Genomic DNA, 18,876 nt, shown 5'->3' with positions numbered 1-18,876 from the left:
AGTAGGACAATGAAAACAGGAAATGCCTATGAAATTGACATTAAATACATAAAATAAAATACATAATAACCTGACACTGAATAAAACCATCTGTGTGAGGACCTGGGCCTGCAGGCGACCCTGAAAATCGTAGCCAGACTTTTTCTACACCAATTTTCCACACTAATTTCCTGTGGGGCCCCTTCCTCCCTTGCTCTTGGCCACCCTGTTACAAAAAAAGAAGAAAAAAACGTGGAAACGCTCCTGCTCTGGTGATCTCTTAAAAATTTTCATTCTTTTTGACTGAAGCTTCTGCGATTTAAAGAGGTTTGGATGTGTAAACGGTGTTCAGGAGTGCACCTGTAGGAAAAGGAAAAAAAGAAAACAGGGAAAGAAGGAAGCGGATTTCAGAGTGGTTCACTCGTGGGCGGTGCTCGGTCCCGTTGTTCTTCATTTGCAGTCTGCTGCTCTCAGCGCTCAGTTTACCACTGGTTGCGCACGTGGACACATTACTACTCCTGCAGCTCCACGCGCGCGCACGCTCAACGAGCTTTTTGAAGCGCTTTTAAAGGCTTTCCCTGTCCGGAGCCCGATGCTGTCAGCTGTTCTTTCTGGGAAACTTTTGGTAAACTTGCAGAGTATGAACTCTGCATAGCCTCGGTTCCTGCTCTTATCTGCCCCCCCCTCCCTCTGTCTTTCTCCCCGGTCCCGCGCGCTCTCCGAGCCTTTGTGCAGAAGTATGGTAGATAAAGGTCCCTTGTTGACTTCTGCCATCATTTTTTACCTGTCCATCGGGGCAGCCATTTTTCAGGTGCTAGAGGAGCCCAACTGGAACCAGGCTGTAAAGCAGTACAATGCCCAGAAGGACAAAATACTGGAGAAATTTCCGTGCTTGTCCGGGGGGGATTTGGACAGAATATTGGAGGTATGGACATCTTCATTCAAAAGTTTCATTTTGTGTTTCACAGCTGCATGAAGATAACTTCCTGTTTAGTTTTACTGGAAGAGGGTGACACTTGAGTGTTTATTGAGCCCCAGCTGGTCTGTATGCGTTTACGACTCAAACCTCCTGGCCTGATTAACCAGCTGCTGTCAGACTCTGGCTCAACTTTTGGCACAGTTTCTCCAATATATAAATCCACTACTTAACGGTGCCTATTTTTAGTCCTTTATAAAACATAAATTAACAAATTTCCACGAGAAATTGATGCAGGGAAAAAGCTTAACAGGAGAGATAACTTAGCTTCAACTGTTTACATGCCCCCAATCTTAAAATTTACAGTACCAGAACTCATGTGATAATTATCATCAAACAATCTTATTATCTTTGCTGGCGTCCTGCTGTCCATGCCTAATGATTAGGATAATTATTTTATTACTTGTAAACTTGACAGTGTATCTAAAGCAGTGATTATGTGGGTGTGGATGTCCTAATCTGTGACCTCAGATCTTAAAATCTGCAGTACTTGTTGTTCCATTTACTTTCTTGTCACGGTGGCAGTTTCTTTACCAAAAAACCGGGGCCACTGACCTCTGTGGTTTCCCCCGTCAGCACTGAATGACCACAATATGTCAACAATCATGTAATTTTTTTGTTTGTTTGTTTGTTTGCCCCACGCAATACTGTTTGTTCATTTACTTTGACTGTCAGAGCTTTATGACCTTTCGGTTTCCATTTGTTGAATCTGAACTTGGAGGGAAGTCCTACACTGGAGAAGAAGAGTGCTGAAACAAACTGTTTGGCCCATATTTGCAGTTTTCTAGCTTCCTTGAATCAGCCAAAGATCCAACTTTATCAGTTAAAATGGATTTTTCATTAATTGCATTTGGGCCCCCCAAAACTGGGAATAACCCATGCTGGCTCTTTATGGGTCATAAGACTGAACTCCTGCTCCTCGTGAGAACAGCAAGGCAGCTGGAAAGGGGTTGATGGTGAGCTGAAGCCACCAACTGACACCTTTTCTTGGCATGCAATGCTCCCAGTGTTAGAAGTCCTTCCAAAGGATCACCTGCAGAAACACACTTTTTCTAGAAGGATCTTGAACACCAAAGCTTCTCCTTTTGTCATCTTGACACTTTAGCTGAGCTAAACTGTGAATTAATTTGTGCTGTGTGAAAATGAATGCTCAAAGTACTTGTTTTATCATCAGTACATGCTTTATCACAATCCATAGCAGTCATATTTGGGACATATTCAGGCTACTCGTGGCACTTTCAGTTCTGTTTCAGTGCTGGAAAGAGGTGCAAGGGCCTGACGCAGCCCGAATGCCAACACACCCAACAAGTGGCCCATATAATCTGTCAGATTGTTTCAGAGTTGGGAGCATCAGTAAAGGCCAAAGAATACTCCCATATTTGGGCCAAGCATTCATTGCTTTCTGGGACGCATCAGAGAAAGGAGAGAAGCCTCACCATCTGCCAGAGGTGAAAATTTAGACCGTATCTGGGTCCTGTTTCTCACATTTTGCACTTGGAACATGTCTCAACCTGTTTCTACTACCCCCCCCCCCCCCCCCCCCCTTTTTTTTTTTTTTTTTTTTTTTTTGCACCCAGTATTGGGGGGGGGGATTACACCCCACCCCCTCCTCCTTCTGCTTCTTTGTGTTTGGACAGCTGAAAGAGTCTCAAACAGCCAAAACCCCTGAAGCAGCCAAATCTGCATATGAATGTAGTTGAGCTGCAGCAGAAATGACTCCTGCTTCTGTTTTCTCTCTGAAGTCTTAGGCAACATGTTGTGTGTGTTTGGGGGGGTTCAAAAGATCACACTGACATGTTCCCCCAGCTGCGCAGACAGTTGTTCTCCTCTTGTGGTATTATGTTTCCTCTGTTGCTGTTTGCTGAAACACCTGCTGCAAAAGCATTACAGTCAGTTTAATAATAAGAAGAATTCTTTTAAGAAGCAGATTCTATTAGATTTCCACTGTGGAAACTCTGCCCAGCTCGTTAACGATTAAATCAAATGTAAGCAAGCTTAACGAGAGACGGTAACACTCTTGTAAAAGTTCTGTTTTATTAACAAGGAGTTTTACTATTAACTGCAGGAGCCTTGAAGTGGTCACAGTTTGCAGATTGGATTTTATGGCCCATCAACGTTGGCTCTTGAGAGGCTGCTAAAAGTTCAGCGGGGGGGGGGGGGTGAACATTATCTCTCCCACAAAAAAGATTGAAGTTTCCTGAAAGAAGTAGCTGTTATAAGAGAAGTGGAAGCAGTGTGCTTTGTGTTTCAGCCCAGAATAAACAGGAGGAGGAGGAGCTGAAATTTACACACGCAGGTATAAAAGTGTTCTGAGCTGCATTTGCAGCAAGTGGTGTTTTATTTGCTTGGGTTTGGTTTTTATCTTTAAGCATTTATGGCACAAATAGAAGCATGTTTTGTTGTATTCTTCATCACCACTATACACTAATCTAGTAAGAGAAAAGATGTACTACATTTAGCTAGTAGCTAATTTCCATGTGTAGTCCTGAGGCCTGTGCACACAATATTAAATAAGTGTTAAAGTTTAAAAAAAAAAAAAAAAAAAAGTGTGATGCATATTCTTGGTCTGCAAAATGAATCCAGTGCCGTAATGTGGTCAATCAGCATTCTTCCTAATGGCCACCAGGGGGTAACTTTTGGGTGTAAACAAAAATCATATTGTACAAAAGTCTGAGAAAATTTGCTAAATGAATGAAAATGAATCTACAGGCTTGCAAGTTTGAAGACTTATGCAATACGATGTGATATTAATTTAGATCACATTATCGTCAAGAGGATGTGATTTATGGCAGTGCTAACTTCAGATTGCCAGTTTGCTACCATATGAATATCTTTTAGTTTGCCAGGCAGGTTCACACCTTACTTGTCACCCTCAGCTCGATGTTTCAAAACCTGCCTTCTCAAACCAGTCAGTTACATCTCAGTGGCTATATCCATCTTTTATGTACAGTCTGCAGATTTTTACCAGTTACGTCATCATTATCCTGCCTATCATATACACCGAGATGGCTTCTCGAGCACTTCAAACTGTACTATGTAGCACAACAGGTAACAATTTTAGGCCTTTTCTTTTTAGCCTTTTGAAAAAATCAAGAAGTCAGCCATTTTTAAGGTATGTGACATCTCTTGGAAGAAAATGTATCTTGAGATGAAATCATCCAGACTGGAACGGCTTTGGTGTTAAGTCATGTTTTTAGAAGTCTGACATTACTCAGAAGCCTCTAAATAATTTGATAAGAGGTACAGCTCAGTTGTTACTCCCATTGGCATGAGTAAAATAAACTGACGCTATAAATCTGACTCCCCACAGTGCCCCAAAAATGAAGGAGAAAAAAAACCCACTCAAACTCTGTGTGGTTAGAATTCTGCAGTAAAATGACTTTAAATGATCTTGGAAAAAGGTGTCCACTTCCTGAAAATGCAAGTGAAGTATAGGATTTTTGTTTGTTTCAAATGACTGGCTCCAGACAAACATACAAATTGTAGTGCTTGTATCCTCTGATTATCTGCTGCATTACCAGGTTAACCTTCAGTCTAAAGTGGGATTATGCTCTGTTGTAAACATGGAAAACTGCAGATAACCAGACCAGTGGTCACTCTTTGAAGTCCACTTGAAGAATGCATGTGTAGTTGGTGCTTTAAAGTGCAGTCTCTCCATGGATGAGTCTGAGTTTTAAAAGAAACTGGCAGGCACACAGCCATCCACACTACCAGATTCACTAATATATTTTAAGATTTAAGTATTTTTGAGTCTCTGATGGAAAGTTTTCTTTGTTTTGTTTTCTCCAGGGGTTTTTTTTCTTGCTAAGAAAATTGGTATTTTTAGTTGGGGGGGGGGGGGGGGGGTTAAATTTGAGTCTGAACAAGACGTTTTTAGCACTTTCACGTAGGACTGGGCGATATATGACCCAAAATTCATTTCTCGATATTCTTTAGCTGGATGGCGATATACGATATGTCTCGATATTTTTTTTATTTTTTGATTTTAAAGCCATAAATTAAGAACAAAAAGAGTTCTTAGTCAAAGCTGTGTCCCAGATCTCACACAGGCACTTTTATTAACATACAGCGTAGATGTACATGAAAAAATTACTCAGAAATAAATTATCAGCATTTATTAAATAATAATGCTCCATAAATAAAATAAAACAATGTTTTTGTGCATAACAAAAAACTCAGAACTGTGCAGTCAAATGTAAACTAAAAGACGCTGAGCATAATAACAAAGACAGATTGCGCAGCTGCTCTGTTCTCAAGTTCTACTGCGTGACTGACAGCCTTGAGTTTGAAATCCTCTTTGTAACCGTGTCTCTTAACAGGTGCCATTTGTGGTCCTTATACGCACACAATACAGTAATATTACGTTGAAGCACAGTACGTATCACTCCGCGAGGCTCCTGACTACGGTTGCCGTAATGCGCCGACGATCCATCAAGCGGTGCAGCTTCGCAGCTTACCAAAGTCGTACTAAAACATTTTTTGACAGATTGCTGAGCACCGTGTACCACATAAAATCGGTTCGAGGTCAGTAAGCACAACCAGGATTCATACATAAGGCGCACTTTTGAGAAAATGAAAGGATTTTAGGCCTTGCAGCCCCTGTGCATGGGAGAGACAAAAGTAGACGAAAGAGAAGCAAACTTGCGTCTCCACAAGTATAATTATGACGTAACATAGACTATATAGATATAAACGATATTGTCACATCTCATATCTCAAATAAAAGTATATAGATATATTTAAAAACTCGATATATCGCCCAGTCCTACTTTCACGTGTTTGGCAAGAAATTCAAAAGAAGCAGAAAAGAGAAGTGGCTCTCTGTTTTTGGGGACAGCTTATTTTGTCATGTGCCTGGAAATGTTGTCCACCGGTCACTGACTTGTGATAACCAAGACTTTGTTCCTCATTTTGGAAAGTGAAGAGGTCACAGGGTGTGCCCTGTAAGTTTCTGTAGGGTGTAGGTGACTCTCTTAAGGTGCTCTTCAAAACTCATACATTAGTCTCCAGGAGGTTAAACTGAGCTGAGTCCCAATTAAAGCCAGAATTGTTCTCCCTCATGGGTGAGCACATGATGAGTTGTAGACACTGATCTAAAGGAGCCTTGAGTCTTAATATTTGTACATTTTCAAGTGTGACATAAAGTTGGTAGTTGTTTGCGCTGACTAACATTAGGGCCAAAAATATGGAGTCTGGACTCATTCAAAAACAAAATCAAAACATGTGATTATCTAGAGCTCTAACAAATACAGTATTCATTCTCTAATGAAGCACAGCATCATGACATCTCGTGGAAATGGGATCTGTTTGTTTGTGTACATGGACAGAGGTGCCGGCGGGACCTAATTTTATAGTATGCACAAATAGAGTGTGGTTCATGCCTTTTACTTTCTACAAAGTTCCACTAACTTTACCAATACACAATCATAAAACTCAGATCAGCCTAACCAGTACAACAGAGGAGGATTTTCCCCAGCTGGCAGCCATCATCAAAGCAATTTAATCAGTTTAAAGATTTCTTTGAGCTGTTGATATTTTGTTAATAATTTAAAAAAATGAAATTAGGTGGTTCGAATTCATTTTGGATTTTCTCTAATCCACTCATACAGGCCAGATATGTAATTACAGACATGCTAATATTTGGATTAATGTCCATATAGTTGCACCTCAGATGCTTCTGGTAGCCATCAACGAGCTTTTGGCCTAATTCTGCATGGATATCTGTCCCTTTACAGTATAGCCATCCTGGAAAAAGAACCGTTTGAAGTCTTTAAAATTACGATGATATTCATGCACATACGTGTATGTACACTTCTGAGCACAACTCTATAAAGCATCACTGTTGTTGCACTAAAATGCTGCTGCAGCTGACTCCTTGTGAATCCCAACGCCTCAGCATCAGATCCATCTCTCCAGATGCGAGTGAATGTCACAAAGATCACGATGGTCGCAGCAACAATTTTTGCAGATTCTCAGCAAAGTCTTCAACAATCTGGCATCTTTTTAATTGCAGTCAAATATACTGGGCTCACAAGGATTACTTGAATATACAATGACCTTATTTATTTATTTTTTAAACTTTGGCCATGTTTAATGTGAAAACCTGCCATTTCACCAGGATATCTGATAGAAAATGTGGCCAAGCAGAATAGTTTGACAGAAATTTGTACATTAAGTTTTAAGGGTTGTGTTGTGCAGTAATAGCATGGGGAAACCCTGCTGAAGCAAGGATTAAATAATCTGTAGCGTTTATCCAGATAACGGCACATACTATACAGTGTCTGTACATGCTGATTCAGCATTTAGGTCAGTGCAGCCTCTCTCCAGATAAGGCCTGTTTGCTCTGAATCTGCAATGAGCCTGGTTTAATTTACTTAAATACTAATAAACTCAATAAATTGGATAATAAAGAACATGCTGTGGTGTCAGTAAAGCAAGCCTGTGCTTCATGTGATAGTAACAACCTAATTCAAAGCAACCACTCACAAATCTTGATTTCACCATCTTGGATATAAAAATCTTTTCACTTTTACAGCTGGCTTACAATTTTATTCCCCTTGTTATACATTCATTAAATCCATGAAAAAGATGGATAGTCCTTATTTTTTTTCTTTACTGTTACTTCATTTATCCTAAAAAGTTTGAAGACATCGCAGATCTAACTTTTTGTTTTTCCTCATGCTTGGATCTTTGTTTGCAGTACATGCAGTCAGACGTTAGTACTGTTACCCAGATGCATTGTTTGCAGCTTATCCGCCTCTTCCTCAGAAATAAATGCATAATGAGACAGAAGAGCTTCAGTTTCTTCATTGATTGCAGCTCAAAAAGGGCTTTTGTACACTGCTGTTTGGTTCTGTTGTACTGAAAGTGGAAAAACACAGAAGAGCTGGAGTGGTGTGTTGAGCTGCCGCTGTCCTGATAACAGTTAGTTTGTCATTGTGGAGGGGTTTTTTTTTAACTGTTATTTTTCTTATCAGTGTCCTGCAGCAGAGTGTTAAACAGAAATAAAAGGAGCTTTTAGTAGAGGAGTGAACTGTGTTCTGTCATGCGATGTGTGTGTGATGAGCGTTAGTGTTGGGCTGGGTTGTTTGTTTTTACTTTTTTGTGACACAGTGGTGTAATTTGAAATATTTAAAGATTTCATCTCTGTCTTTTCAGTTGAGAAGATTGTAGCTCTGAATTACAAACAAAAAAATGACACACTGTGAAAACTTGAGACACAGAATTATGCTCTTCTCTAATTTTGGTAGAACAGATAATTGGTCCGGGAACTTTACGTGAGAGACACAAATGGTAATGTTAGTTATTTGTATATTGTGACGTAAAACGATGCACTCTAATGCTTTCAATAGTTCTGTCATTAAAGTCAAGGTGTGGCTGCTCATTACAGAAAGCGCTTGTTTACATATAACTGGGCTACTTTCAGTTGAAATGGAGTTAAATACAGACTTATTACATCCATCAGCTCAAGATGCATTAACATAAAGCTGCATTTCTTTTTTTCTTTTTTTTTTCTTTTTCTTTTTTTCTTCTTTTTTTATTGAGGTGGAGTTGTTTCACTTCTTTTGGGTGTTCGGGGGCTGGATTAGGATGGTCTATGGGCTGATTCTGGGCCATGTGTGTCTGCCATGGGTGTTTGTTTTTTATGTGAAAACGATTCTGGCGTCATTGCAAGGGGTGGATTTTTTTTCTTTTTTTTTTCTCTCTCTCATTTTGTGAATGAGGCAGTGAGGAGAGCGGTCGCACACAGATCTCCATTTGGAAGATTTGAAGATATTGCCCAACTCCACAACAGTTAAATTTGTTTGTTCTTTCTCTAATTAATAAGCAGTCTTTGATTCTGACGTAACTAAAAGTGTGCCATTCAGAAGTCCTCACATAAAACTTTATCATGTTAGAGAGGCGTTAAGCATGTTAAACCTGCTTAAAGTTACAAGCATCTTGCTGTCATTAATGTTATAGTCCAGTAATGCAGTGAAGTCTTTGTGTGGTTCGTTTTATTGAAAGCAGCATTTTATTCATTTTCCCTCCTCATTTAATTTGTCATGTGCTCTGTGTACAAATTGGGGAAAATGCAGTTTGCTTAACAAGATTTGCCAAATTTCTTTTTATTTTACCTTTTTTTTTTAAATGGCTTTTTAATAATTCACCAAAACTGATTTGTGCATTCAGAGATAAGTTTTATAAATAAACTTTACATTCTGTGATCACTTTATTTGCTAAATAAGCTGCCCAGCAGGAGTTTAATCTGTGTGGTTTGGCTACTATTTGGACAGTGGCAGACATGTGATGAAGCCAGTTTAACAGCTTCCTCCTGAGCTTGTTTGGTCCCGTTTTGACACAAACACACTTTTGTGCTCATTCCTCATGCTCATTAGTGACCTGAGGTGGCCTCTGGCTGACCTTTTAACCTTTCACGGACTTTTAACTCTGCAGAGCTTGTTCGAGAGAGATTTTAGTTGTGGAAACACAAGAAATTTGAAGACTTGCATTTTCAGTCTGCTTTAATTTTAGATGTCATCACATTTTCTATTTGACTGACATACACCGGATGTATGTGGTACTTGCTTTCATGCGTCAGCCTTTGCTGTGCTCTCATTCTATTCTTGTTAATCAGTAGCTTTATATGTGCTAATCTTGAGCCACGTATATCTGCCAGACAGACTGAACATCCTCAGATCTTCTGTATAAGGCAAGAATGAGGTGAAGAGCTCCAAACACCGAGACCACAGACACGAGACATTCGTTTTCCACAGAGCAAATAAATTAAACTCATGGGGTCATACAAGTTTCACATCAATTTCAGAGTAATGAACGAACCGCTTATTATTTATCGCTTCATCTTGAGATTAAATATCCACCATCATTTCCAGAAAGTTAGCTGTATTATTAGAAATTCCATCACTCTGCATTAAAGCAGCCCAAGCTATCAAAGTCTGACACAGAACAAAAAACAGACAGGTTTTTCAGGTCAGAAAAGTGCATTGCTCAGATTAGAGCCATGTTTGTTGTGCATATTAGATTCTTGGAGAGTCATCATCATCTAGAAGATGACACGTTATATCTGTATCTATAATTTTTAAGGTTAAAGAGACCTTTGCTGACCAGCTGAATAGGTGCATTTTTTAATACACTCTATGACACAGCCTTTGAAAAGATTAGTGAGTGAGTAGCACTGTGGAACAAAGCACCTATGTGGGAGTCTCTGTTACACTTTCTAACATGATTCACATGCCTGGTAAGCTAGCTAATACCATGTGTTTTTTTCCCATCTGTTCATTTAGAGGCTGCGAAGCATCCTTCATCTTATTCCGGTTCCTCAGCTTGCTGGTTTCGGTGCCACCTCCTGTTTTGTTCATCGAGAGAGGAGATCGGTACATAGATCTCTCCACCCTGGCAGCTTGCGTAATAGCTTTTTAACATGTGTTAAAACGTTCTAGTTTTTTGCCGACAGTGCAGCAGCCAGTGATTGGTGATATGTTTGCACAAGCGTGGATGTGCAATGCATGCAAGAATTCAAAATCCTCATAAGCTTTTAGGGATCCTTTGACTGTGGGGGAAAAAGTGGACAAAACTGAAAGAAAAATGGATCACTTTGTAGTCGCACATGAGTCTATGTGTACAGCTCTCCACTCACGGTCAGCAAAACAAAAAGGAAGGATGATGAAATTAGCATATTTTAATACGTGCCCTAAAAAGGCTGACCGTAGACTTGACCAAACATTGTTTATATCCAGCTAATTAGCCTGTTTATCTGTGACATATATTCTAAAAATCCTCTTACATCCTAAACTCTTTTAGGAGGAGTCTAATACAATGCTACGTTTTCTTTCTTTTATGCAGGTAGATTATTCTCTAAGTTAGATGCTTGCTCTGATCATCTGGTACATGCAGTTGCAGTTCCTGTAATCAGTTTTATGCAAGCAAAATTTAAGCCTCAACATGGCCAATAAGTAGTTTACCTCATGCATATAAATGTAAGCAGTCATTAGATGTGCTGGGAGGATTGGCAAAAGTGCGTAAGCGAACAGCAAACGACTGAGGTTTTTCCTCTTTAATTTCTAGTCATGCATTGAAAACAAACTTGGTCATCACCGCTGTCATCCTAAAGCCCAACAGTCCAACTGTGTTGTTTCAGAAGACAAAAGACTGGCCTCCCCTTGTTCTGGTAATTACAGAGGAGAACTGTAACAGGCCTGTTATTATTAGAGAACCAAGCATCTTTCAGGACTTGAGGGCTTATGTGAATTTTGCCAACGCCTGCACATTTCCCCCCTTTTCAGCCCTCAGGGAGAGAGAGCGTGGGGTAGTGCATTGTCCCGGCACACATGGTCGGGTGTTTGCTAATTCCCAGGAGGAAAAATTCAGTTTTTGTTGTGGTTGCGGATGGACACGTATGGTTGGGGATGATTGATTAAGCGCCTTTTGCCTTATCATCTGGATTTCAAAATGTCATTGAAAGAGTTGGCTGACATATTCCACACATAACATGGTTAAACTGGGTTTTGGGGTCTTGAGAAAAGGAAAAACAGTCCAACAAAAGAACTGCTTTCAAACTACCTGATCTTTTTAATGCTGCATAATCATGCGATTATGAAATGGGTGTTTAGGTTTGCAGTGCTTGCCTTCCTGTTTCTCTACCAAAGTAAGCAAAGGCTTAGACTACAAAGCCCTCAGGTTAAAGATGAGTCTCAAGGGTGCCAGAGTGACGTTTCATCTCATCAGTAGTACTCTAGATACTATCAGCATATCAGAGGAAGGATGTGCTAGAAGAAACGCAGGTTGCCCAGGATGCACTTCCTGTGTTTTTGTACTGAGCTCGGTGGACTATTTTCTAAATGCTAGTTGATGGCACCCATCTGTTGTTCTATCTTTAATTCTCTCTAAGACAAAGTCCAGCCTTTTCTCATGCACCGTCTTTGTTTATTGTCCCCAGGTGGTGTCAGATGCTGCAGGCCAAGGGGTCACAATAACAGGCAATAAGACTTTCAATAACTGGAACTGGCCAAATGCCGTTATCTTTGCCGCTACAGTTATCACCACCATCGGTAAGTTCTTCTAGATGTTTGACAGCTGGATTTATGAAACGGATGCAGGATCACTTTAAGGCTGGGCTCTTGGTTGTTTTTATATTTTAAATGTCTTTATATTTACACTCAAATTTAATCTTAAAGGAGCGCCATGTAAACTCAGAGGACAGTTATTAATGACACCAGATCGTGCTCGTTTGTATCAGTCAAAGCGATGAGATATACAGTCTGTCCTGTTTGTAGTGTATGTCATGCAACCACTTAGAGACTAGTATCAGCATATTGACGGCAGAGTTTACTTGGACATTGTGAAGCTACTGATCTCAGATAGCTACATAATCACAAAACTAAGTAACAGATTGATGGGTAACAGTTTGCTGTAGAAAGCCAGTTTTAGTTGCATTTCTTTGTTTTGTGCCATTACGTGATTTCCAAAATCAGTACTGTAGAGTTAAATATTGAAGGAATTTGGCAAACTAGTCAACTAGTGTTTCCACTCAGATATGCTTTTTTGCTGGTGATATCGTGAGCCAGCTAGCTTTTGGTGACTGGAAAATGGGCAGCTGAGTTGGTAGGGCGGATGCTAGCTAACATTTTAGCAAAATCTGTGTTTTTAGTTTTGTCCTTTTAAGGACTTCGTGTTGTCCCGGGAGCTGAATGTTTGTTCGCATTTGTGATTAGTGAAGTGTTGCACACTGTTGAAGCTGTAAGTGGAAGAGACACTTGTGAACAAACCTAAAAGCTTGACATCCTTTGGATTCCATTACACAGAATTTAGTCCAAAAGCTCTTGGAGGCAACGGGAGCGACTTACAATCCATTCAGATGTGAACAGTAAAATTGTTTATTGCTTGAAAGTAACATTACATCATGCATTTTTATATGTTTCAACAGTGTGCTTATCTTCAAATTGTAAGAGATGCTCAGGTGGCTTCTTGGAGTCTTTTATAACTTGCTTACCTCTAATGTAGGAATCTCAAATCCTCTTAAATTATCTATGCATGCTACATTAAAGGGCCTCTTGTTTTCTGATTATACAACACAGGACATTTCAGGTAGTCAGGAACCAATAGATTGTCCAAATGTAAACATGCTGTTAGGAATGATAATAAAAGTAAATTCAAAGATAAATCAGAAGAACAAATTATTTATAAATGAGCCAACAGGAGTATCAGATGTTGTAACTCTGACGGTAGTCAGTCCACATAGTTTTGCAGTTTTGATCATGAGCCACTTATTTGTATAATACAATGGAGGTTTTTTCCCGTCTCTCTCCTAAGGCTATGGGAACATTTCTCCGAAAACATCAGCAGGACGTGTGTTTTGCATCTTCTATGGCCTGTTTGGTGTGCCTTTGTGTCTTACCTGGATCAGTGAACTGGGGAAGTTTTTTGGCGGTAGAGCCAAGCACCTGGGCCTATTTTTAACCAAAAAAGGCCTATCACTGGTAAGCTGATACTCCTTTTTTCCCTCACTCCCTTCTTTAATTTCTTTGAAAAGTACTTTAATCTATTGTTCAGCTGAAGTAATTTTTTTTTTCTTCCCTCCAGAGGAAATCTCAGTTTACCTGCACGGCTATCTTTCTTCTTTGGGGTGTCCTGATCCATTTAGTCCTCCCGCCTTTAGTCTTCATGTCTCAGGAGGGTTGGACTTACATTGATGGCTTGTACTTCTCATTTGTTACCTTGACCACAATTGGATTTGGAGACATGGTGGCAGGTAAGCTGGCTTCTAAAATTTAGACAGTTAAGTTAGTATAGTAAAAGGTGCCTCTTGATGTCCTTGAACTTCAATGCAAATCACTCACACTGTTCTTTGTCCATGCAGGTGTGGATCCAAACAAACAATATCCACCTCTGTATCGTTACTTTGTGGAGGTTTGGATTTATCTAGGCTTGGCCTGGCTTTCTTTGTTCTTTAACTGGAAAGTTCGGATGGTGATTGAAGCCCACAAAGCCCTGAAGAAACGCCGCAAGCTGCGCAAGCTATCTCTCGAAGAGCTCCGCCACTACAAAGAGTCTAACAAAGTTTCCCCTACTTCGCCTCCCACTCTGAATGATGTCAACATTTTCAGCTTCTTGTCAAAGAGGAAGGAAGGCTACAATGACCTGATTAAACAGATTGGCAACAAAAAAGATGGCAGCAAAACGGTCAGTAAATCTAAAGAGATGGGTCGCTCGAAGAGTTGCAACGATGCTCCCATGTTTAACGGCCATACCATCCTCAGCCTGGACCGCTCGCCACGTCAAAAGAGGCGCTATAGCTTTAGTGACCGCGTCACTGTTGCGTTTTCTAAGTCTAAGAACTACCTCCTGGGCTCAGACAATGGTTTACTGCTAAAAGAAGACCAGGTGGAGGGTGACCTAGAACTAAACCATGATCAAATGTTTGAGAACCAGCTTGACAAGGATGTGAATCTGGAGAACGGAGGAGAGAGAGAATGTGTATCAGGTGGTCACAGGGCGTGGGACTCCAAGGAGTACCATTCTCTAACGTTCCAAAATGCCAACATCACCTTTATCGACGAGGAGAACTTCCTCAGCAATAACTCTGAGGAGCTGGAGGAGGACGAGGAGGACGACGACGATTCTAAAGCAAAACTCTCCATCACCACGTGCGACGAAAACATTGAGACGAACTCCAAGGAGGAGCAAAGCGCCGAGTCCGAAGGATCTGTCTTCACAAGTGACGGTTCAGAACACAGCCACTCGTACGAGAAACTGGTAGAGGAATATGCAAAGGAGGAAAACACAGACTCCTGACACGTGAAGGCAACACACGTGAAGGCAACACACGTGAAGGCAACACACGTGAAGCATTGTAATGTGAAGCGTTTGAGAGGAAAGTTGCATTGCACTTTGAAGGGGTCTGATCATGAGAAGTCAAGATCAAATTTCAAATCAAACTCTTGAGCACGTGTTCTTTGTCTTGCTGAATCTGAACTGCAAAGTACGTGACACATAACCCCAGGAGTATTTAACGACTGATCTGTTTCTTTGTTTTATACGGTTTGAAAAACTATAAGCAACATTTTATTGTCATGTCCAAAGAAGCAAGTATTTCTTTGTTTTGTTTTTTTCTACTTTCACATGGGATTTCTTCTGATTTCCTGTATTTTCGTGTATTTATAATCACCATATTGGTGTTTTTTGTTTTGTTTTTTAATATATTTATTCAAATGAAGGAAAGGGTAGCTTTTATTCAGTGGCTACGTGGGTTTATGTTTCCCGTTGCACAATTCCACCAAGTGAGGATAGACCAAAGTTCATCCCAGTGCACATTGTTCTTTATATAATCTGAGCCAAGCATGTCTTAAAGAAATGAAGGGCCAAATCTTATTGCTGTGTCTGAGATTTCAATTTATTTTGACTGTAAGAAACAGAGTTGTGACTGTACTCTATGCTACACACGCGTCCTAGAACAAACGTCTTTGTGAACAGACTCCAAACTTGTGAAGTTGTGGGGCGGTGTTGTGGTTTTGTGCACATCTGTTCGAAGCCTCCTTAGGCATTTGCTTCCTAAAGTTGATATTTTGACTTGGGATGGCGCTGCCTGACTGGAACAAGCCTTTAACAGTAAAAACATTCCTCCTTACCACTCTTACTCGATTTTTATTTGCCATGTAAATATTGGCTGAAGGCCTGTCAGTAGCCTCAAACATGGCTCGGGCTCAGGACGCGGCCTTGCTACTCATGTTTGCCTTCGGGGGGCTCGCACTGCCGTCAGTGATTGAAGTGCCACTTGTGAAAGGGAGCCAAGGTTAACTTGGAGCAGATCGATCCTCTTTGACGCATGTTTCAGTCGTGCCTGCACAGGCCTGTAACTTGTTGATGTCTGATGCGTCTCAGCCTTAATTATTTCTGCCTTTTTTGCACGTGAACTGGCACACAAACTTGAAACAGTATTACTCCGAATGGTAAAATGGCAGAGATCCAGTGCCACAAAGGGCTACTTTAAATCTAAAGCCAACTAAATTTAGTAAAGTTCATTAAAAACGCATAAAATACACATTAAAACATTTTTGGTTTTGGTTTTTTTTCCTCATGTAAACATGCAAACTGCCTTGCAGGTGACCGCCATCACCTGAAATGGCTTTAAATCCACTGTGAAGCAGAGGATGAACAACACTGTAACATCTGTTGAATGTGACTCACTGAAAAGTTCTTTCACACCGGGTGAAAGAAGATGAGGAAATAAGTTCTGCTTCCTCTCTTGTGTTTCATCAGAGCCACTTTTTTTTTTCACGTTTTCCAAGGTGTGTGTGTGTGTGTGTGTGTGTGTGTGTGTGTGTGTGTGTGTGTGTGTGTGTGTGTGTGTGTGTGTGTGTGTGTGTGTGTGTGTGTGTGTGTGTGTGTGTGTGTGTGTGTGTGTAGACTGAATTTCTAGCAAAAAATGATTACTTAAGAACAGGTTAGGTAGATTTAGGGCCATTGTTCATTGTTTCCTTCCTAATGTTGCTCCGTGGTGTAATAAAACTCCATTATACTCGTCTGTAAGTTTCTTTCTGTTATGATTAAGTTATTCATGTTTTTGTGTAAATTTTGTATATGAGTTCTGAACAAAACTGTATATTTCGTTAAAAATAAACACTGAATGAAATCTTTTGAGGTTGTTTTTTTTTTTTCTCCATTTATTTGACTGGTAATGCACTGATGTAATTCTTTTCCAGTGGTGGAGGTACGAGGTAGCTCTTGGTTCATGGTTGGCTGTGGCCATGCATCATATAACTGAAAGAGGGGGGGCATTTTGGTGCAGATATCTAAAGGTTTTGAATGTGTAACTTTGCACTGCCCTATGTTTTACTTGAAGGGCATTTCCTTCCTCCTCTGCACAGGTAGTAATACACAGTTCAATCGTCCGTAAATTGTGCTACATTTGTAAACCCTATTTGCACAAATAAGGAAAAACTGTTGGATACACCAAATATCCTTTCCATCACTACCTGCATTCCAAATGTTGTAGTCGTGGGTGGTTTAGGGGATTAAATAGTCCTGCCGCCCAAAAATGACCACAAATCTATCCTGGTCACCGCACTTTTTTTTTTTTTTTCTTTTTTTTTTTGGGGGGGGGGGACACTTGCTTGACTAAATGTACTTCAGAGGACAAGTTATTTAAAAAAATAATTACCCCTATGTATTTATGAGAGAAGTTGAAATTTTGGATTAATGTTCTTTTATACTTCAAGCCAGGTTAATTGCCAGATGAGTTCCACAGTATTCCCACTTCCATGAATGACAAAATTAAACTGAATGGTGAATCCTCAATGAATTGAATGCTTTCGTGTTTGCAGACACTAAATTCCAGGGATGGCATCATTTCAATGATGAGTGACCATGTAATCTGCCATTTTCCATTTTGTAACAATTTCATAGCAGTTGTCGCTCAAGCCTAAATATAAACGGGTCAGAGATCTAAAGCGTTTGGTGTTGCATGCTGCAAAATTTGGACATTTAAACACGCAAGTCTGGGCATTGACTCATTTTGGAGCCAGCCTCAAGTGGCCATTAGAGGGAAAAGTCCAGCTTTTGGCATTGTGCACCCATTATAGCTTTCTTCTTCTGTTATTTATCTACGTTAGGAGGAAAAAAATGTATTGCAAACATGTTTTTAACACTATCTCTGCTATGCAGCCCCAGAAGTTGTGTAGCACACATAGACTATCCATTAAAGTGGGCATAATTTGTTTTTCCTTCTCAACAACTAATTTACGGAGTGAGTCAAGGACACTCACTAGTTCCAACCATTTTCTGTTGGATCTTATGATAGTGAGAGCCAGTCGATCAGAAGAATGTTGGCTTAAAATACTAAACTAAGGATTCAGTAAAATTATGAGATAAATGATACTAAATTGATAATTTATTTTGAGTTGCAAAGCTACTCTGGAAATGAGCAGAATGACTTCCTTTTAAACTGAATCCATATTGGAATGCATCTTAAGTATCCTTCAAGGGTTTAATGATACTTTCATATCGTCTTGTACAGTCTGTCCTTTATTATAAGAAAGTAACGCTTCAAGTTACATTTACAGTATTAAAAATACTGTAATTGTGTTATTTCCCCTAGTTTGTTTTTTTTCTGAAACACTAATTCAGTCTGTACAGGGTCATGGTGCACTTTCCCTGGCACGTTGTTGCCTGGATTTGCTCATTATGCACACAAAACTCAGGGTCATGCTGGCAGACAAGTAAACACAGACAAAGCAGCTATAATAATGACACTCAGTTTATTCATAAGGGTGGAGCCAGGCTGCTGACATCTCCTGATCTGCTAAAAGAACATGAGGTTAATGTTTGCTTGACAGCCAGTTTTTGTTGGCACAGTCGCCCACAGAAACTATGATCGCCTTCCACTTACAAGAAATCTGCTCAGAGAGCCTCCAAAAAGTTGCAGAAAAGGCTTAAAATGGACAGCAGCTGATATTTTTAATCTCTATTTAAACTTTTTTTTCTTTTTGTTTTGTTGCTTCTCAGTTTGAAGGCGTGTGAAAAAGGTGTAAGATAAACATCATGTAGTTGGGGGAAATTAATAAAACAGCACACTGACACTGAGCAATAGTGGAGCAGTGGTTAGAACTGTTGCATCATATTAACAAGGTCATGGGTTCAAATCCACCATCTCAGCGGTTGTAACAGGGTTCGTAACTTAAACATATATGTTTAAAGTGATTTATAAGAAAACTGGGGTTTTACTCAGAAGTGAGAATAATGAGTTTCTTACCTGTTGTTATGTCCACTGACCTTTTAGCCTCTTCTTAGAAGAGAGCTGCTCTCCCTCCCTCCCTCTCTGTTCCAGGTTACCACACCTGATTGCCACAGCAGAGCAGCATCAAGATCATTTGTGGAAAAGTATATATAGCTCTAGCAACAAGTGCTTCGCCCTCTCTTTTAACCAT

At 40.0% G+C, this 18,876-nt stretch overlaps 1 protein-coding gene across 1 annotated transcript; it reads left to right on the top strand.

The window, feature by feature from the left end:
• The first annotated feature begins 480 nt into the window (after nt 1–480).
• Nucleotides 481–16,565, top strand: kcnk5a (potassium channel, subfamily K, member 5a). Its single transcript, XM_063498470.1, has 5 exons — nt 481–904; nt 11,892–12,003; nt 13,265–13,431; nt 13,535–13,703; nt 13,812–16,565. Exons 1-5 carry the CDS (start codon nt 719–721, stop codon nt 14,744–14,746), a joined length of 1,569 nt encoding a protein of 522 aa, XP_063354540.1. The 5' UTR covers nt 481–718; the 3' UTR covers nt 14,747–16,565.
• Nucleotides 16,566–18,876: the final 2,311 nt, after the last annotated feature.

The sequence above is a fragment of the Pelmatolapia mariae genome, linkage group LG16_19 (genome assembly GCF_036321145.2).
Source record: "Pelmatolapia mariae isolate MD_Pm_ZW linkage group LG16_19, Pm_UMD_F_2, whole genome shotgun sequence".
Lineage (NCBI taxonomy): Eukaryota > Metazoa > Chordata > Actinopteri > Cichliformes > Cichlidae > Pelmatolapia > Pelmatolapia mariae.
The sequence above is the reverse complement of the archived record's forward strand: the minus strand, read 5'-3'. Positions and strand labels throughout refer to the sequence as shown.